Here is a 19,232-nt window from a genome sequence, read left to right on the forward strand (position 1 = left end):
GTTCTCTAATCTTGCAAACTCTGATAAGTGTTACTAACATACTTAGAAACGTGCATTCTACAATAACATTTTCTGATAATCAAGTTTCAATTTTGAAATCCAATCAGATGCTTAGAGGATTTTTTGTTAGTTCTTGGATTGACAGTTTTCAAAAAATTTTGTTCCATGTTTGATTATCATTCCTTTTAAGAATTTCTGACCTACATTTTTGAAACATCGATTCATACAGATGTAAATATGTCATTTCTTGAAACTCTTAAATAATTAGTTATGATGAGAATAACTTCACTCAATTTAATAAACCGTATTCTGAACCTGGTGCTGATGAACAAAAAAGCCTGGATTCCGGATTCCTGATTTCGAATTCAGTGTTTTTTTTTTCATTCCGTGTACCTGATTCCGGAATCTGTTTTCCAAGAAAGTTATTTCATTCTGAATTCCATCTCCTGAAAAAAATTCATTCCGTTCATCTCTGCTGATAATTGGAAACCATTGGAAACCAGCTTTTGTTTTTCCCTCTTACAGCAGGTGATATAAAGTCTTCTGTATTTATATCGACTTTTATTAAATGTTTTCCAGCATAAACTGCCCGTTGAATAAGTTTAGATAACTATATCAGTTCGTTCTTTTAATATTAGAAAATAATCCGGTATCCAGATATACGTACTCTTAACCAAAACCGAATATTGGTTTTTTTTGTTTATTGGAGCCAATCCAATTCAGTTATTATTCTACTATTCTAGCAACTCTCCTACTAGGTTCAAAAAGATCAAAATACTTATCACTGGCTGAACAACTTTCGTGGTGTTAAAAATTGATTATTTTGCACGGAATGAAAAAAAAAACACTGAATTCGAAATCAGGAATCCGGAATCCAGGCTTTTTTGTTCATCAGCACCAGGTTCAGAATACGGTTTATTAAATTGAGTGAAGTTATTCTCATCATAACTAATTATTTAAGAGTTTCAAGAAATGACATATTTACATCTGTATGAATCGATGTTTCAAAAATGTAGGTCAGAAATTCTTAAAAGGAATGATAATCAAACATGGAACAAAATTTTTTGAAAACTGTCAATCCAAGAACTAACAAAAAATCCTCTAAGCATCTGATTGGATTTCAAAATTGAAACTTGATTATCAGAAAATGTTATTGTAGAATGCACGTTTCTAAGTATGTTAGTAACACTTATCAGAGTTTGCAAGATTAGAGAACCTCGAAATACACACCTGAGTTTCTTAACCTCTTTCATAATGATGTAATAATAGTTATTTTGATTTGCCAGGGGTTTCCCGATGGTTATAAAATCGAGGTTTTCTGAACCACCTGTTTTGAAAAACGAAGAAAAAAAAACGATAGCTGTGATCAAGTTGAAGTTATTAGTTTATTAGTTGATATTCTGTTTCAATCCAATACAGCTACTTGGAATTTTGGTAATCTGATCTTTCTTGAAATCTTGGAATTGATAATTATGGTACAACGAAACATGTTTAACATTTTTCAGACCGCGTTAGATGATAGTACTGTGGATGGCATAACGACAACTGCTCGATTCTGAATTTGAGAAGTAATAGGTCTGGAATGTTATAGCTCTAAAAAGTACCCGTGTGAATCTGTTTGATATGAATCGTGGAATGAAAAGGCGCCAAAATAATTGTCTGAATTTCGAAGACAGTGCACTGTATATAATGAAACTGGTTGTAGTGTTGAAGAATGCTAAAAGATTCATAAATATTGAAAGATGTTGGTAATAGCTGAAAATCAGAACGTTTGATTTTGGAGTTTAGAAAAGTGCATACTTTATGTAATCGTTGATGGATAGTCCACCCAGAATGCTGAAAAATCCTTGAGGAAACTCGGTAACTACAAACACAACAAGTAGGAATTGAATAAAGCGAGAAGAACGATCAATTTGAGCACTGAATTTTTTGAAAATCTTAAAATCTCCTTTTCCATCACATACTCTTTGTTTCTCTGATTGTGAGCAATACTGTTGGACTTTTTTTGAGCTTCTTTGATCTGTAATAGTATCAATATTGATAGAATCATCATGACGATGCAAGGGAGTATCTGAATGTTGTTTTCATTTACCAAATAAACAAAAACTGAAACAAGACCTTGAAAAGTGAGCCGCTAGTTATAAGAGCGAGTTTCAAAAACAAGCATTGGTTTTTTAACGCAAATTCCGAAATATCTAGTAATACGATTCCACTGCTATACTCCCTGAAACTAGGGTATTCTGGATTTTACCTTGGAAATTGACATGACTTACTCTTTGACCTCATTTAGGAATAAAATAAAAGAAGCGATAATAAACACAGGAAAACATAGAATGAGAGCTACTCGAATTGAATACCTCGGCGATTGCCAAGTATCACTAAATCAAGAAATCACCCACACAATATTCAAACAAGCCTTACCGATTTTTATTAGGTGAACTGAGACTTACGACCCTACAAAATGCTAAACCGGCTGCTAGATAGAGAGAGGCGGCATGAAAAGCAACTTGGAAATAATCAACAATAATTTGTGCATAGGCGGTTTGATAAGAGGAATATAAACTGAAATAGTAATTCTTTAAAAACATGTTTTTGACCATCACCTCACTCTGAATATCTTCTCAAAAACTGCTGGCATAATCCTGAAGATGCACATCCTAGATCACAAACTGCTATCAGCATCATGGTTACATTTATTCCAGAACTTCTCATTTCTTTATTTGATAACACAGTCACAATTAAAATATTTGCGAAAAAGGCAAACAAAACTACTGAAGTGAGCAGATAATAATGATATGGGCGGTATACACTGGAATTTTAAACATGATTGGAATTAGAGAAGAAATCGTACCTGACTACAGCTCCTATCGAACTTGTAATAAACCCATTAATAGATTCCTCGGTTCCAGGTTCAGGAAATTGGTTCAAAAACTGAGTGCAGTGGTATTGGGACGCCATGAAAGTAAAATTTTCTTGACCTAGGTTTCTTGATTAAAACTAAGGGGAGGGGTAGGGAGAAGCGGAGGTGTTATATACGGGAGCAATACCCAGAACTTTTGCACGTTCGGAATTTCTGAAGAATGATAAACAAACTTACTGACCTCAATCGAACAAGGAAATCTTCCGGGTGGTGTGATTAGGTATTCTAATACCGATGTCGTAACATTAGAAATATCAGCTGTTAGTTTTTATTTATTTTCAAGCGTATTAATTGACACCGCGTTTATTTCCAAATTTGGTATCAGAAAAAAACCTTTTAGTTCCGTATAGTTTATGAATCTTTTGAAATTATGAATCTGTTACTGCGTATAAGATGACCTTCATTTTAATAATTATTTATCAAGCCTAAAATATCAATTTGATGACTGAACAAATTTTAACAGTTCATAATCAATCAAACTGTTCTCGACGAATGAGCAATCGATTGCACTACCACAGTTGTTCGTTTCTGAAAATTGAATTTTCTAGGATATGGACGATCGAAGACTCTTACCAGATATATTTTCTCCGTAACATATCTAGGCAAGAACATTTGAGTGAACAACTTTCTGAATTTTCCAGATAACGCACTGTAAATTATAAAACTGGTAGTAGTGTTCAAAAACGCCAAAATGTTCATAAAAATTGATAGATTTTGAAAATAGCTGAAAAAAACTGGAATAGGATTTCAGGATCTTCAATGACTCACTTTATGTAGTCTATAATTGCAAAACCGCCGAGGATGCTGAAAGCTCCTTGCGGTGACTCAGTTATAAGAAAAACAACTAGTACGAATTGGATGAATCGTGAAGATCGATCTATCTTTTTTCTGTAAAGTTTAGTTTATCTAATCATTTCTTTTCAGACTTTATAACCTTTTGTTCTCTCTATTATGAGCTGCAACATTGGAACTTTGCTTTCCTTCGTCTATTTGTTGTAAAAGAAATACGGAGAAGAATAACATTGTTATGCAGGGCAGGATCTGAATTTTGAATTTCGAAATTATGTACATCCAGTTGTTTGATGAGGATTACCTTGAAAAGAAATCCACTGGCAACTAAAGAACACTTCATGAACAAACAAGCACTTGCCAGGGATAAATCGGAAACATCCAGATAAATTCCATCTTCTTCCGTTCTGAAAATGATGATTAATGATAGTAACAGTACTCTCCTGAACTTACTCTTTTGCGGCGTTTATGAAAATCACAAAAGTAGCAACTACGAAAACTGGAGAGCACAAAGCACAAGCAACACGCAACGCATAATTTGGGCTTTGCCATAGATCTCTGCAACCATTGTAAAGTTCTTTTGAACTTTAAAAAATCACCCGCCGATTTTTATTGGCAAAATTCAAAGACATCACTCTACAAAAAGCCATTCCAACTGCAAGATATAAGGATGAAGCATGAAATGCAACTGCTAAATAATCTACAGCAATCTGACTGTTTGCAGTGAGATAAGATGAGTAATTGCTGAATTTTTTATTTTAGGGGTCCATAGCCTATGGAGAATAGGGGTTAGAAAATTAAACTTACTCTGAATAATTCCTCAGATATAATTGTGCTAGTCCTGATACGGAGCATCCAAAATCACAAACTGCTATCAACAGCTTGGTGACATTGACACCAAAACGTCTCATATCCTTATGAGATAGAACGATAACAATTAGAATATTGGCAAAAAATGAAAAAATGACAATGGAAGTTAGGAGATAGTAATGATAGGGGCGATAAGCTCTGAAACAAATAATCGGGTGTTACAGAACGATTTGGAACTTACTTGACAGCCGAAGTAATGAGCCAGGGAACAGTACTATTCCCAGCTTCATCAGTTCCTGGTTCCGGATACGGTTCCCAAAATTGCGTGCAGTTTAATTCACTGGCCATTTTCTACCCCTCTGGTCGTTTGAATCTGGCAAAATGGAGTTATTAGATTAGGTAAACACATATTGAGTAATAAAAGTAACAAATATAAAAATTCAATTTCCTACCTGGGAGCAATGAGGTTAGCAAATTTCGGAAGTATTCCAACAGGGAAACCTATAACTTTCTAGGTTCTGGGATCAAAAAAAAAGAGTTGTTGATGTGGGAGCAGGGATCAAATAACTAAAACATAAAAGATGATTATGGGTTATTGTGCGTGCATAACCCAAAAGTTAATTCCAGGAAATTCGAGTGAAAAACTGATTTTCAAGAATCATTACAGATTGGAAAACAATTTCAGCCCACTTTTATGACATTTTTCTTTATTTTTAGTCCACCTGCGTTTGTTATTTGGATCGAGGAAATCAACACGTTCTCACACCTTCAACATCATAGCATAGGAACATGGGAAAGAAGGATTTTTGTTGCAAACTTTTCATGTTATCAGTTTTATAAGAGGAAGTTGGCCATCTGAATAATCCAAATTGAAATTCTGAGAAGTGTATTGTTCAAGAATGGAAAGTTTATTTGAAAAGCACAAAGCAAAATCGATATTTAAAACAAAAAAAAATGTTTTGCAGCTTCCATGAACTCACCAATCAGTAGATGTATGAATCTGAGAATTTTTGTGAGGCATTTTGCATTTTTTTTTTCGAGATAGAAAAATTTAATGAAATGTTAAAAAAGAAGTCTGAAGTTGTGAAGAATGCCAAAAATATAGGCATGAATGAATCCATAGTATCTGTAACATAGAAGTTTAGAAAAGCCATCTTGCGAAAGCATTCTAAAATATACCTAAAAATTGAATGCTGGATGGCATGGCTTTGAAGAAATTGCAATTGAAGGACCACAAAGTTTCTTGACACTCCATAATGTCTGGTACGGAGGATTCATTAGGTTTTTCCAACTGGTGGTGCTTTCAATTGGCACTAGACTTTCCGACATTTTCTGACACACGTGTTCCTTCCAAGACATAGAATTTCTTGGAATTTTCTTGAAATTTTAAATGAACAGAAAATGCACAAAGAACATTTAGTTTTCCTTTTGGATAATTCAGCTGAAAGTCAATGAAACAAGAATAATCCGAAAACACAATAGTTTTGGTTTTTCTCATCCAAAATTAACTTTACCGTATTCACTGTAATGCGATCATCGAGACACAATACCACCCAAGGCCGCTTGTTCGCCGGTGTTTTCATTTTCCGTTTTCTTCCGCTTCCGTGTTGAAAAACCACAGTGGTAGTAATTGTGTGAACAAGGAATATAAAGAGAGTGTAGACAGAAATCCAATTTAGAAAACTGTTCATCTGAACTAATTGTTTTTCAGAAAGAAAAATGGGAAAACTTTACTGTGTGGTTCCATTTTCTGTCTTCTCCAGTTGCCAGTAGGTATGCTACCGAGAAAGAACTAAAAAACGGTAACGGGAATCTCCGCAGGATGACCTCGGAAGTAATAAGAGAATCGGTATAAAAGGAAGCCTGAGATTAAAGGAAGGTATACTTCATCCAATACGATGAGTACCAACACCTTTGTTTCTGTGGCTTCGGCCATTTCCGGTCTTGCCGTCCTCGGATGCCTTTTCACCGTTGGAATGATCTTCAACGACATCAACTCATTCTATGATGAGAAGATTGAGGAGCTCAACGAGTTCAAGGGACTCGAGCAGCACGCCTGGAAGTCCATGATCCCATCTACTCGCCCAGTCAATGCTGAATCCTTCCTTCTCGGTCGTAACAAGAGACAAGCCCAATGCAACTGTGGAGCTCAGTCTCGTGGATGCCCAGCTGGACCACCAGGACCACCAGGACAACCGGGAGCTCGTGGAGACGATGGACTTCCAGGACTCGCTGGGCAGCCAGGATCTGGAGCTAGAATCAACCCACAAACCGGACGCGATGGATTCTGCATCACCTGCCCAGCCGGACCACCAGGACCAGCAGGATCCCCAGGAGCTCCAGGAGCGCCGGGACCATCTGGTGCCCCAGGACAAGACGCTTTCGGAGGAGGTCAAGGGCCAGCTGGTCCAACAGGACCTGCCGGAGATGCCGGAGCACCAGGAAACGCCGGAGCCCCAGGAGCTCCAGGAAACGCTGGACGTGGTGGACAACGCAGCCGTGGACTTCCAGGACCATCCGGAGCACCAGGACCACAAGGACCAGCCGGACCACCAGGGCAACCAGGACGATCAGGAGGAGCCGGAACTCCAGGACCAGCTGGATCCCCAGGAGCCCCAGGAAACACAGGACAAGCCGGAGTTCCAGGAACTCCAGGAGCACCAGGAAATGCTGGATCACCAGGAGGAGATGCCGGTAAGCTCGAGCTGTGTATTACAGTCAATATATGTATATTTTTTCAGCCTACTGTCCATGCCCAGCCCGTTCTGTTGCCACGGCTGCTCGCAAGCGTGTCTTCAAGGTTGCTCGTTCCCGTGCTGTCTCTGCTAAGCGCCGTGTGGTCAAACGCGTTCGTGTCCAAAAGGCCTAAATCTCCTGATTCTCATAATAACCTCAGTAATAAATCAGCCAGCATTCAAAGTACAATTATTGATTCTCACACGCAGTCACTAAAATTTAATTGAGAAGATAACATCTACCCATTTCTGCAATTTGTCCTTTCCGCAATCATAAGACCCAATATCTTTCTCTCTCATTTTCTGTCCTATTTTTTCTTGACAAGCAGTTGTTTGGTCATCAAACGGTTTCAAGGTCTGTCTCACCGATCGAACACGGAAATTGGAAGTGTACACTGATTGGAAATTTCGAAAAAAATGAAAGAAAAAGTAGTACACTTCTCATGTACGCTCCATTTTTCTTGCAGTCTTTTGATTTCATCTTCAGAACTGTCAAGTTCTTGATACAAAAACAACGAATCGGGAAAAAAGAGAGTAGAAAACGGTTCAAGGCGTTTTGAATTTCTATAAAAGGCGAGACAGGAAGCGGTAAAAGACACACATCATCGAGTCAAACGATGAGTGCAAGTACTCTTGTGACTGTGGCTTCGGCCGCTTCTGGTATTGCCATTGTTGTTTGTGTATTCACAGTTGGAATGATCTTCAATGACATCAACTCATTCTATGATGAGAAGATTGAGGAGCTCAACGAGTTCAAAGGACTCGAACAGCACGCCTGGAAATCAATGATCCCTGCTACTCGACCAGCCAATGCTGAATACTTCCTTCTTGGACGTAACAAGAGACAAGCCCAATGCAACTGTGGTGCTCAATCTCGTGGATGCCCAGCTGGACCACCAGGACCACCAGGACAACCAGGAGCTCGTGGAGATAATGGACTCCCAGGACTTGCTGGACAACCAGGATCTGGAGCCAGAATCAACCCATCCACTGGAAGACCAGGATTCTGCATCACTTGCCCAGCCGGAGCTCCAGGACCAGCTGGACCACCAGGAGCCCCAGGACCAAAGGGAGTCAACGGTCAACCAGGAGCCCCAGCTCAATCCGGAGGACGTGGACCACCAGGACCACGTGGACCATCTGGAGATGCCGGATCCCCAGGACAAGCTGGACATCCAGGATCCCCAGGACAACCAGGACGTGGAGGACAACGCAGCCGTGGAACTCCAGGACCAGCTGGAAGACCAGGACCACAAGGACCAGCCGGAGCACCAGGACAACCAGGACAATCAGGAGGAGCCGGAACTCCAGGACCACAAGGACCACCAGGACCATCTGGACAACCCGGACATCCAGGAAACGATGGAACTCCAGGAGCTCCAGGAAACCCAGGAAGCCCAGGAGGAGATGCCGGTAAGACAAAGACTTAAAGCCTCAACTTATTTGAAGCTCATAATTTCAGCCTACTGCCCATGCCCGTCTCGTTCAGCTGCCGTTGCTGTTCGTTCCAGAGTCGCAGCCAGATCCAGAGTCGCCGCCCGTTCCCGTGTCGTTGCTCGTTCTCGCGTCGTGGCTCGCAATCGTGCCGCTGTCAAGAGACGAGTTGCTGCCGTCAGAAGACATCGTGTCCAGAAGGCAGCTGTTTAATATTGTTCTTTTTGAGAATAATAAAAATTTCATATTTCAGTTGAAGAGAATTCTAGAAAAAAAGTTTATAAAATTTCGATGAAGAAAAATAAAATTAGGTGTTGTGCCAGTACAACCCTCAATCCGCTGTATGCAGTTTGTAGTACTCGAATCGGTTTTCGGGTGTTGGTGTAGGGCTGAAATAATATATTGGTTTTTTTCGGATGCAAAAAGCCACTCACTCTTCGGTTTCCACCATGGAAATCGAAATCATTATCATTGTACTCATCGCGAAGAAGCAGATGAGAGCATTAACTGGAATTCTCAATCGTACAGAGTTGGTTTATTTTTGACCTACTACTAGGAACTTCCAGAAAAGTGATAGGTGCCACGTAGTCATTCCACATTCCTAAACGGTATTTCTGGTGAAGCAGCAGTAACCCTTCCAAATCGTTTCCACTTCTCTACAACATAATTTTTTATGTTTATAAAAAATCATAAAATTACATTCGCCACGGCTACATTCCTTTCTCTGATTCGGCTGTTTTGTTTAAATCTTCCTGAAAATTATAATTAGATGGAAATTTTGAAAACAACATTCAACCTTGAATTGACAAAAGAAATACTCTCCTTCAATCGATTTGCAAAGTCTAGTAATATGATGAAGCTCTCTAAAATGTGCTTTCATTCTTTTCTGAGACCATATTCTTACTTTTTTAACATATCAATCCACGAGCCGTTGTTCTCATTGATTAGCTGACCGGTATTCTCACACTGAAAAAAATCGAAAAAAAAACATAATTAACGGCTGATTTTCTAAAACTAACAAACTCTTTAACGGGCGATGTGTAAAAACTCGTGTTGTTTTCTAGTATAATCTCAATTTTATGTTTCCAATCATTGATCTGGCTTATAGAGCGTGTATTGTTTCTCACTGAAAGGTTAATCTTTCCACTTGAATACTGTGGAATACACATAGTCAACATTTTAAACTCACAAATTGCCTGTGGATTCAGAGCTAGAAGTTCTTCAATGACTGTGTGATCAGTGGACTTCAAAAAGTCTCTGAATTATTTATATTTGCTTAGGTCACATTCATATTACGGTATACCGGAAATTGAAATGTTGGTGACCATTTGAATCCGTCACATTCAATTTTCCGAGTACCTCAAAATCAGAATCTCGGAGTACAACGAGATAAAAGCTGTGAGCAGCACTACTAAAGATAACAATGAGCCAGGACCAGAAAAGTGCGTAAAATGCAAAAATGAAAATGTATCAGTTAATTTTTCTCAATCCTTTTGCAAGAGGAACAATCATTCCGTTGTCTTAAAATAGAATGTTTCCTGATTAAATCAAGGTTTGAAACTTACTTTCAAGATAGCTACGGTCTCTGAACATGGTTAGGAAAGAGAGAAGAGAGAGAGGATCACGATGAAAATATTCAAAAAATGGAGAGCATAGAAACTAGCAACAACATAATAGGGACTCTGGAAGACTGCCAAACTGAAGAAATCCGCTGGTGTTTAAAACTAACTGGAGATGAAAAAGTGCTTCGATTTTCCCATAAAAATTTTTCAAGAGCATCATCCGCTCTCTAGCCGCCTCCTGGATATCATGAAAATTAGTCGTTTGATGGTGGAACACTTCAGTTTTTGCGTTTTCGAATGGGCTGGTCAAGTTATCCCAATTGATCAAGAGTTCAGAAGAATTCCATGCCTGAATGAAGAAGTACTTTTTTATATTCTTCTGAAAATAGGTAATCACTTTCAAGTTTTCAATCACTGTCCAATTGTTTATTTGTTGCTCGCTATTTTCATTTCGACAAATCGGGGCAGTTTCATTACGGCAATCTCTTTGAACAAGTTCCGACACATTCAACATGATGCTCAGCGTTTTTTCGGAAGTTGGAACGTTCTTAACAAAAATTTAAAACATAGAAAAGGAGATAATCGATTCACCTGATAATAGTGTCCTTGAATTTTCAAATGAAATGCTTTAATCTCATCCCATTCTGTACTGGCCTCTTCCATAGAACATGATGATCGTAAACTTGTAGAATTCACCACCCCTTCATATTCTGAAAATCAAAAATTGAACTTGATTAGTAAAAAAAGTTAGATCGACCTTCCAGAAATTTCTCAAATCTCTCTTGTCTCCCGTTGCATCTATTTTTATAGTACTCAACCCATTGAGCTATGTAAAACGAATTGTAGATCATGAAAATCAGGAATACTGCATAGATGATCATAAGTAAGCTTTTCATATAAAACCCTCGATACATCTGAAATTGTAACAATTAGGAAAGCTTCCTTATTTCAAAAAAGTTACAGCGATAAATTTATCGAATTCCTCTCTATAATATTTGAATGCCAAAAATCCATAGCTCAACCAGTAGAAATTGACCAATGAAAGGAAGCCGTAAAATAAATTGGATTTCTAAAAAGCTTAGTTTCTTTTCACAGTTGACTTCACTCAAAGAAAAGATTACTCTGAAAATTCCAAGGTAGAAAAAATCCCCAGTAGTAGCATTGCTATCCTCCGCCAATATCTTTTCTACAGATTTCTAAAACGTATTCGTTAATTTTTGGATTTCCAGATTCTGATTTCTCACTTGCAGCACAACGTCTTCCAATGATGTGAGTTGCTCTACCATATAAAAATATCGACTTTTCCTCCAACTCAGAATTCAAATTTGGAAGTTTAATATCCTTTCTGTAGCAAGCCATATCCGGGGACTTCTCAGTACATTCCATAGTTATACACAGGAAGATAATTAGAGTCTAAAACAAAAATTCAACTATCAAATTTCTTTCACTAATAATCAGAATCATAGGTTCAACACACTCACAACCCATTTCCACATAGTTTAAGTCTCTCAACAGTACGTTCTATCTGTTCCTTCTCTCTATCGTGTCGTCTCGAAAACCATGTTGGACGCCTCGGCAGCCATCCTATCAGTTGAAGTTCACGTCGTTTTCTTTTTTCAGGAGGCGTTGTCCTTTTCTTGCATCGTTACTTTCGTTGCTTCCTTGTTAAACTGGTTTTGAAATTATTGAACACAAGACAGGCAAAGATAATTAGACGACTCTCTTCACTTCACATACTATTTCAATGGTTACCTAGAGACCGGAGATACCGTATAAAAGGATCGTTCGGTTACCGGTCAATTCACTCTCATCTCTCAAAAAGATGAGCGCCAGTACTCTTGTGACTGTGGCTTCGGCCGCCTCTGGTATTGCCATTGTTGTTTGTGTCTTTACCGTTGGAATGATCTTCAATGACATCAACTCATTCTACGATGAGAAGATTGGAGAGCTTCAAGAGTTCAAAGGATACGAGCAAGTCGCTTGGCAAGCAATGATCCCAACCACTCGTCCATCATCTGGATCTTCTTTTCTTCTCGGACGTAACAAGAGACAAGCTGAGTGCAACTGTGGAGCCCAATCTCGTGGATGCCCAGCTGGACCACCAGGACCACCAGGACAACCAGGAGCTCGTGGAGATAATGGACTCCCAGGACTTGCTGGACAACCAGGATCTGGAGCCAGAATCAACCCATCCACTGGAAGACCAGGATTCTGCATCACTTGCCCAGCCGGAGCTCCAGGACCAGCTGGACCACCAGGAGCCCCAGGACCAAAGGGAATTAACGGCCAACCAGGAGTCCCAGCTCAATCCGGAGGTCGTGGACCACCAGGACCACGTGGACCAGCTGGTGATGCCGGATCCCCAGGACAAGCTGGACACCCAGGATCCCCAGGACAACCAGGACGTGGAGGACAACGCAGCCGTGGAACTCCAGGACAAGCTGGAAGACCAGGACCACAAGGGCCAGCCGGAGCACCAGGACAACCAGGACAGTCAGGAGGAGCCGGAACTCCAGGACCACAAGGACCACCAGGACCATCTGGACAACCCGGACATCCAGGAAACGATGGAACTCCAGGAGCTCCAGGAAACCCAGGAAGCCCAGGAGGAGATGCCGGTAAGACAAAGACTTAAAGCCTCAACTTATTTTAATCTCATAATTTCAGCCTACTGTCCATGCCCAGCCCGTTCTGCTGTCATGGCTTCCCGTGTCGCCGTCAACCGTCACGTTGCTGTCAATCGCCACGTCGCTCGCAACCGTGTCGTTGCCCGCAACCGCATCGCCGCTCGTCGTCGTGTTGCCGTTCAACGCAGAGCTCGTGTCCATGCTCAAGCCGCCTAATCAACAGTCATTATTCAATAAACTACGCATTCAAAATCCTTTTATTTCATTTCACAATTGGGATTCTAGAAATGATAAGAGCTAGATGAGCAAAGACAGCATTCCGATTCTCTTTGATAACTTCATCCAACAATCCTTCTTCACTGGATAGAACATCCTGAAATGAACAGTTCGAACTGAAAAATTCATCAAATACAAACCTTAAAGAACACCTTTAGCTCTTCAATCTTCTTATTCTGAGCCTTGTGAGCATCAATAGTTGATTTCCTTGTTTGTTGTTCTCTGAGCAATCGGTCTTCGAGAAGTGACGTCACCTTCTGAGACTTCTCCACATTTTGCAAGGCATCATCCAGCTGAAATAAAGGTGTTGTTGAATATCACCAAACTTCCTCTCACCTTGGCATTCAAATCATTTTCAATCTGCACATATTTTTCCATAGTGCTTTTCCTTTTGTTCTCAGATTCTTCCAGTCGTTTCTTACTATCTTTCAGCGCTTTTTCAGTCTGTAATAACCCTTTTGAAAAAGTTCATACAGGGTGGGCAAAAGTTTGGCAAAAAAAAAGAAGACGTCATAACTTCTCGGAAAATAGCCCAATCAGTTTCAAATTTTAACAGGACTTCATCAAAGAGATTTGTAACAAAATTAAGCCCTAGTTGTTTGTTTTTGGCTGCTCTGTTTCTAATGGCGGGGCTCAACTTCTTTGGGTTGCTGGCACGGGGGGTGGTCTGCCGGCAAATGGTCCCATTCCGTGGAAGGAATATTTTTCAGAGTCTCCAAAGTTGTGTTAAAACAAACTTGAACACATGCTTGAAAATTTCCTTGCACGAAAAGACCCGTCGTATTGTTGTCTGACTAGAGACAGGCCATCCTTTCTCGGGAATCAAATTGGAGAAATTGGCTTGGCACTCCTGCTGGGCATGTTTCGTCGTCTCAGCAGGCGCTACATCTTTCCCGAAGTCTGAATTTGCTATTCAAAGTTAGAATATGATACAGGCTGTACGATTTTTACTAGAATTAGTTTTCTTGGTACACTTGCAGACCAGGATCCACCAAAAACAGTTGTTTTTCCCCATTTCGAGTGATTCCTCCAAAACTCATGATTTGCTGAGGATTGGCTGCCTAGAGAATTAACATATCGTTACTGGTAGATAGCCAAGGTCATTGTGTCTATAAATGACAATTTTTAGAATTCAGTTTTGCTTCTAAGCTGAACTGTGTCTCATCAATAAAAACGGTGGTCAAGCGCGTGCCAGAAGGTCAGGAAAACAGACAGTAGTGCCGTTTTCGTAAAAATTGAGATAAGGACATGAAACTTTGCACATCTACCAATGAAGAGACGAGGAATATTATAAACATAAAAGCAAGACCTGAAAAATGTGCCGTCGCGCACCAGCTTATGTGAAACGTTTGTTGCCAAACTTTTGCCCCACCCTGTAGTGTAGAAATTCGGTCACTTACAGTTTGCCCGCTCTTCTCCAACAAGCTTCTCAATTTCAGATTCTCTTCCTCCCTCTCCTTTGTCTTCTCCATTTCTCCCTCCAATTCTAACTGTTTCTCTTCTAATAACTGTTCCATTCGCAGAACGTCTTGTTTCTTTCTTGTCAGTTCCAATTCCAAGTGTTCCATCACTTGATTATTCATCAGTGTGTGTCCTTTGCTCTCCAAACTTGCCTCTGCTCGAATTTCAGCAACCGCTTGTTCGAATTCTGCACTCAGGTCAGCTCGGGCTCTGAGAATAGAAATACTACTCAAAATGTAAAAAAGTTATTCAAACTGTTCAATCGCTGCAATTTTAACACTTCGTTCTTCAGCCTCCTTCCTTCGAATTGTTTCTTCTTGTTGGTCCACAACTGCTTGCAATGAATTTAATTTTGCACCCATTTCAATTATTTCCAATTCAATTCTATGTTGATTTCCTAATTGGGTATCTACAATTGAACTATTGTAAAGTTAATCTTCTGAAAAAAGACCAACCCATTATACTCATTTCACTCTTCAACTTTTCGATTTCCTCTTTCAATTTTTTTTCTTCCAACTCGTAATTTTCTCTATGATTCTTAAATTTTCTATCCGATTCCTTCATCTGTTCATCTAACATTTCCTCCAATCTAGCTGTCTGAAAGTGATCGCTCTTTGCCCTTTTTCTCTTCTACTCTCCTACCTCTTCGTCTTTCTCTTCCACCAACTTTTTCAGATAACTGATCACATCGTTCGACTCGAATGTTAAATTTGTCAACTGATTCTCGGTCGCCTCATTCGTTACTATTAGTTCGGCAATTTTCTCCTGCTCGTACTCTATTTTTCGATGAACAAATGTTTTTAAAAACTTACCTGTAACAGTTCCAGCTGCTCATCAAGAGATTTCTCTTCAGAATCTTGACGCGGTTTCGGAATCATAGAATGAATTTTTCGTAGTAATAAAAATTACATGTCCGAAGGTTTCTAAATTCAAGTCAACCACCCGTAAACTTCTAATTTCCGGTGCCCGATTCCCATATTTCTTTGAAATTGTTTGATCTGATATTTGAATTGCAAGTCTGTCAAGAAATGTTTTGTGTCAAATCATGATTACTTATCTAGGGTTGTCCCCACAAATTTGGCCTCCCAAAATTCATCATTTTTCGTACGAAAAAAAAACAAATATCCAATTTGAATTCCCTCTAAAAAGCAAGTTTGCCGATTTACGCTAAACACCGCGCGAGCCGTTATTTCGGAGCGTCGTAACAGGGTCAATTTTTGAAATGTGTTCGTTTTGCCAACTTTTGTACATGTTCATCTCAAAGAAATTGATGAACTATCCTCGATAATTTGATTGAATGATTAAGCTCTCGAACTGTAAATTTTCAAAATGCTTGGTTCCATAATTTTCTCTCATTTCTTTAATTGTTTACTATAAACAAGAAACTCTTGAAATGGATAATCAAGAGACGGCTCTCTAGATAACTTATTAAAATTGTCTTTTATGTTTTTCCTATTTCTCCCGACATATTTCGTTTTCTCGCAACCCGTAAACCTGACTGATAAGACGACTCTAGTATCACTCCATTCTACCCTTTCATCTTCTTTTCTTGTGGCGTGATTCTCTCTTTTTTTCGTTCTTTACTTTTGTTGCATTTGTTTTTTTTTGCAGGGTAACGATGAGTGTTCAGTTATATCTGGTCACATACAATGTCCTACAAATTTTGGGGTTAGTTCGAAGCTTCAGAAAAAAATTGCGGTTTCTTGTTTCAGATGGTCAGTTGTTCTCGTAAAGACAGTCCTCGGGCTTCTCAATGGACTTTCCTGGCCAGAGCTCTACGAGTCAGTAGAGTTTGAACTGAAAATCTTTCAAACCGCTGCTATTCTTGAGGTATTTTATATTTTGTGAACGGTAATAATGTAATATTTTTCAGGTGATCCATGCCGTTATCGGACTCGTTCGCTCTCCAGTCGGCACCACCGCCATGCAAGTGACTTCTCGTGTCGTTCTCGTTTGGCCAATCCTTCACTTGTGCTCTACAGTAAGACAAATCAATTGAAATTGAAGTTTGAAATCTTTGAAATTTTCAGGCTCGCTACAGCATCGGAGTTCCACTTCTTCTTGTGGCCTGGTCCGTTACTGAAGTCATTCGGTATTCGTTCTATGCTCTCAGCGTATTGAAACAACCAATTCCATATTTCCTTCTCTGGCTGAGGTAAGGAATCAAAAACGACTTTTAAAAAGTGAATTGTTTCAGATACACCCTCTTCTACGTTCTCTACCCAATGGGAGTATCCGGAGAGCTTCTGACACTATTTGCGTCTTTGAAAGAGGTCGATGAGAAGAAGATTCTGACTCTCGAGATGCCAAATCGTCTTAACATGGGAATTTCGTTCTGGTGGGTTCTCATCATCGCTGCTCTCACCTACATTCCCGGATTCCCACAACTGTATTTCTACATGATCGGACAAAGAAAGAAGGTTCTCGGAGGAGGAAGCAAGAAGAAGCAGTAAACCTTGATTCTACGTGTATTTCTGTATGCAGGAAGAAGTATTTATTATAATGTATTTTTCTAGATTAATCGAAGAAAAAAAGTGAATCTTTAACCATAAAAAATGTTTTCCCCGTTTACTGGATTACAATAAAAAACAGGACCCGGAATAAATTAAGATGGGGGTGTCATCTGAGCAAGGGCTTCCAATTTGGCTTGATAGTTTTGGTATAAATAATAGCACCAATAAATGAGATTGAGAAGACAAAACGATATCGGAAACGCTTTTCTGCAGAATTTATCGACGTTCTGCGCCGTCCATTTCGTATTCTCATCATCGTCGTCGGCGAGTAAACCTGAAAGAAAAAAAATGAGTATGTCAAAGTCCTTGACTCAAAGACAAAGGCAAAGAATAAATTACCGAATTGAGCGAGCGCATGAAGGGATTCGAACATATTGTTCGCCTGGCGGGATATTGAGATTTTATGAGACGATGAAGTGCCATTCTGAAATGAGACGAAGATTGATGATAAGATTTTGAAAAAAAGAAGTGTACCGAAAAAGGTTCATCGTAGTTACTCCTCAAATCACTTTCAGCTGCGTTTGCATTCGTCAACGTTGTAGCTCCGTAGTTGTTCTTCTTCTTATCCTTCTTTCTTTGCAACGCAGCAACCCGTTCTTTCTTCTTTTCGGCTTGTCGTTCTTTTCTTCTCAGATTGTTCTCACTGTCCAGATAACAGACAAACGCCACCTCGATCATAGTCAAGAAAATAAATCTGGAAATTGAAAATTATTCTATTGGCGTTGAAAGGGGACTCTGACCGACATTTTTTGTAATTTTTGCGTATAAATGTTCCCAAAATTATGTGTCTTCATAACTTAGCATCGAACTAGTTCAGAACAAACTAGATATTCAGGAAAAACGCCGCCCAAGAGGGTCGCGGGAATCCTAATCCAAGGCTAATGTGTGGGCTGTTTTTCATTCAATTTTTCGCGGTTGTATGTCATTTTTTTTCTGTATTTTCATTTGAAAAGTTGAGTTATTCAATTGAAAGCTTGATGAAGAGAACAAAAAAGACTCGTTGACCTCACAAATGGCTGAAGAATTGCATGAAAACAACTTGGACGAGAACTGATTGTGAGAGCGCTTTAACAAAAGGCGTTTTCAGAGATTTCGAATCTTTTCTGAATTTTTCGAAGTAATACTATGGAAGTACATGACTTTGGGAGCATTGTATGTAAAAATATATACATTATTGGCCGGAGTCCCCCTTACAAGGGTTTAAAAAAACGTACGCTGTAGTCAAAACCATGTAGACATCAATTGATTTGACATAACCAACCCGTGGCAGATTCTTGGCGACATTTCCGTACTGAAATCATAAAAAGATCATTGATCAGTGATGAGAGAATATTTCCAGACTTGGAATGTTAGAGCCATCAGTGAGCTGACTCCCAGAGTTATTCTGGCCGGAAGAGCTTTTAAATCTATCCAGAAACTGACAAAGGAGAGAAATACAGATGAATAGGTTGGAATGTACATCTGAAGGATATAGAATCCATAAGCACGAGAGAATGTCAGAGAAACGGTTAGCTGATCCCATTGACCTGCTGCATATTCAAAACTATTTTTGGTCCATTGAAGCCCGTAAAGGGTAAAATCGGATAATTTTGATTTTGCTATCGAGAATACAGGCTGCCATTCTCGCCAGTTCAATTTCACTTTTGCAGCATTGTAGGCGTAACTTTCGATGATTAATTCACAATTCTGAAAATTCACATTTGAGTTCATCTCTTTAAAAAAGAACTACCATAATATCCATTGGAAACAATACAAGATCCACCATACACGGCGACTGCACTTGTAGACGATAATTGACCCATACGGTACCATTTGGGTAAATCATAAGGAAGATGTTCGGTGTTGGTGATGAATGAATTTCGGTTTTCTTCGAATTCACAAAACATACATTTGGTGTCCATAGTTTTTCTACCATCTGCAATTTTTTTGAAAACTCAATTCAGTTTTATTTCTGATTCTGCATTACTGAATATCCAAGTGTCAAATTCTGAAGACAATTCGTGATATGATCGAATCGAAGACGTGGATCGTGCCATATCTGACTGAATAGAAGATCCAAAGTGAAACTGGCAGACATCTCGGATACTTGAGCAATGTTCTGAATC

At 39.3% G+C, this 19,232-nt stretch overlaps 11 protein-coding genes across 11 annotated transcripts; 4 read left to right on the plus strand and 7 right to left on the minus strand.

The window, feature by feature from the left end:
• Positions 1-1,501: 1,501 nt before the first annotated feature.
• On the minus strand, positions 1,502-2,958 carry CBG19024 (the record flags this gene model as incomplete). The annotated part of the gene is made up of 6 exons (XM_045237842.1): positions 1,502-1,555; positions 1,605-1,755; positions 1,801-2,071; positions 2,459-2,562; positions 2,609-2,809; positions 2,852-2,958. 6 exons carry the CDS (start codon positions 2,956-2,958, stop codon positions 1,502-1,504), a joined length of 888 nt encoding a protein of 295 aa, XP_045096643.1.
• A 436-nt stretch (positions 2,959-3,394) lies between these two features.
• Positions 3,395-4,867, minus strand: CBG19025 (the record flags this gene model as incomplete). Its single annotated transcript, XM_045237843.1, is given in 7 exon segments — positions 3,395-3,644; positions 3,689-3,808; positions 3,855-3,961; positions 4,014-4,149; positions 4,163-4,267; positions 4,517-4,717; positions 4,761-4,867. The coding sequence occupies 7 exon segments, from the start codon at positions 4,865-4,867 to the stop codon at positions 3,395-3,397; spliced, it is 1,026 nt and encodes a 341-aa protein (XP_045096644.1).
• Positions 4,868-5,111: 244 nt separating this feature from the next.
• CBG27146 lies at positions 5,112-5,126 on the minus strand (the record flags this gene model as incomplete). Its single annotated transcript, XM_045237844.1, has 1 exon — positions 5,112-5,126. The coding sequence occupies one exon, from the start codon at positions 5,124-5,126 to the stop codon at positions 5,112-5,114; it is 15 nt and encodes a 4-aa protein (XP_045100168.1).
• A 696-nt stretch (positions 5,127-5,822) lies between these two features.
• CBG27147 lies at positions 5,823-6,266 on the minus strand (the record flags this gene model as incomplete). The annotated part of the gene is made up of 3 exons (XM_045237845.1): positions 5,823-5,960; positions 6,034-6,210; positions 6,249-6,266. 3 exons carry the CDS (start codon positions 6,264-6,266, stop codon positions 5,823-5,825), a joined length of 333 nt encoding a protein of 110 aa, XP_045100169.1.
• Positions 6,267-6,417: 151 nt separating this feature from the next.
• Cbr-col-141 lies at positions 6,418-7,388 on the plus strand (the record flags this gene model as incomplete). Its single annotated transcript, XM_002637286.1, has 2 exons — positions 6,418-7,213; positions 7,261-7,388. The coding sequence occupies 2 exons, from the start codon at positions 6,418-6,420 to the stop codon at positions 7,386-7,388; spliced, it is 924 nt and encodes a 307-aa protein (XP_002637332.1).
• Positions 7,389-7,871: 483 nt separating this feature from the next.
• Positions 7,872-8,901, plus strand: Cbr-col-142 (the record flags this gene model as incomplete). The annotated part of the gene is given in 2 exon segments (XM_045237847.1): positions 7,872-8,276; positions 8,296-8,901. 2 exon segments carry the CDS (start codon positions 7,872-7,874, stop codon positions 8,899-8,901), a joined length of 1,011 nt encoding a protein of 336 aa, XP_045096645.1.
• A 118-nt stretch (positions 8,902-9,019) lies between these two features.
• On the minus strand, positions 9,020-11,536 carry CBG27148 (the record flags this gene model as incomplete). Its single annotated transcript, XM_045237848.1, has 12 exons — positions 9,020-9,077; positions 9,123-9,195; positions 9,239-9,344; positions 9,485-9,551; positions 9,593-9,654; positions 9,708-9,945; positions 10,388-10,797; positions 10,842-10,960; positions 11,008-11,164; positions 11,212-11,319; positions 11,351-11,446; positions 11,495-11,536. 12 exons carry the CDS (start codon positions 11,534-11,536, stop codon positions 9,020-9,022), a joined length of 1,536 nt encoding a protein of 511 aa, XP_045100170.1.
• Positions 11,537-12,072: 536 nt separating this feature from the next.
• Positions 12,073-13,093, plus strand: Cbr-col-143 (the record flags this gene model as incomplete). The annotated part of the gene is made up of 2 exons (XM_002637288.1): positions 12,073-12,868; positions 12,918-13,093. The coding sequence occupies 2 exons, from the start codon at positions 12,073-12,075 to the stop codon at positions 13,091-13,093; spliced, it is 972 nt and encodes a 323-aa protein (XP_002637334.1).
• A 46-nt stretch (positions 13,094-13,139) lies between these two features.
• On the minus strand, positions 13,140-15,492 carry CBG19030 (the record flags this gene model as incomplete). The annotated part of the gene is made up of 9 exons (XM_045237849.1): positions 13,140-13,250; positions 13,294-13,446; positions 13,475-13,597; positions 13,995-14,006; positions 14,515-14,824; positions 14,870-15,023; positions 15,070-15,226; positions 15,257-15,382; positions 15,427-15,492. 9 exons carry the CDS (start codon positions 15,490-15,492, stop codon positions 13,140-13,142), a joined length of 1,212 nt encoding a protein of 403 aa, XP_045096646.1.
• Positions 15,493-16,232: 740 nt separating this feature from the next.
• On the plus strand, positions 16,233-17,067 carry Cbr-hpo-8 (the record flags this gene model as incomplete). The annotated part of the gene is made up of 5 exons (XM_002637290.1): positions 16,233-16,282; positions 16,327-16,444; positions 16,488-16,595; positions 16,645-16,769; positions 16,812-17,067. The coding sequence occupies 5 exons, from the start codon at positions 16,233-16,235 to the stop codon at positions 17,065-17,067; spliced, it is 657 nt and encodes a 218-aa protein (XP_002637336.1).
• A 152-nt stretch (positions 17,068-17,219) lies between these two features.
• Cbr-lgc-54 lies at positions 17,220-19,204 on the minus strand (the record flags this gene model as incomplete). The annotated part of the gene is given in 7 exon segments (XM_002637291.2): positions 17,220-17,334; positions 17,352-17,551; positions 17,602-17,821; positions 18,342-18,418; positions 18,469-18,813; positions 18,857-19,042; positions 19,094-19,204. The coding sequence occupies 7 exon segments, from the start codon at positions 19,202-19,204 to the stop codon at positions 17,220-17,222; spliced, it is 1,254 nt and encodes a 417-aa protein (XP_002637337.2).
• Positions 19,205-19,232: the final 28 nt, after the last annotated feature.

This window comes from Caenorhabditis briggsae (genome assembly GCF_000004555.2).
Source record: "Caenorhabditis briggsae complete genome, chrV, whole genome shotgun sequence".
Classification (NCBI taxonomy): Eukaryota; Metazoa; Nematoda; class Chromadorea; order Rhabditida; family Rhabditidae; genus Caenorhabditis; species Caenorhabditis briggsae.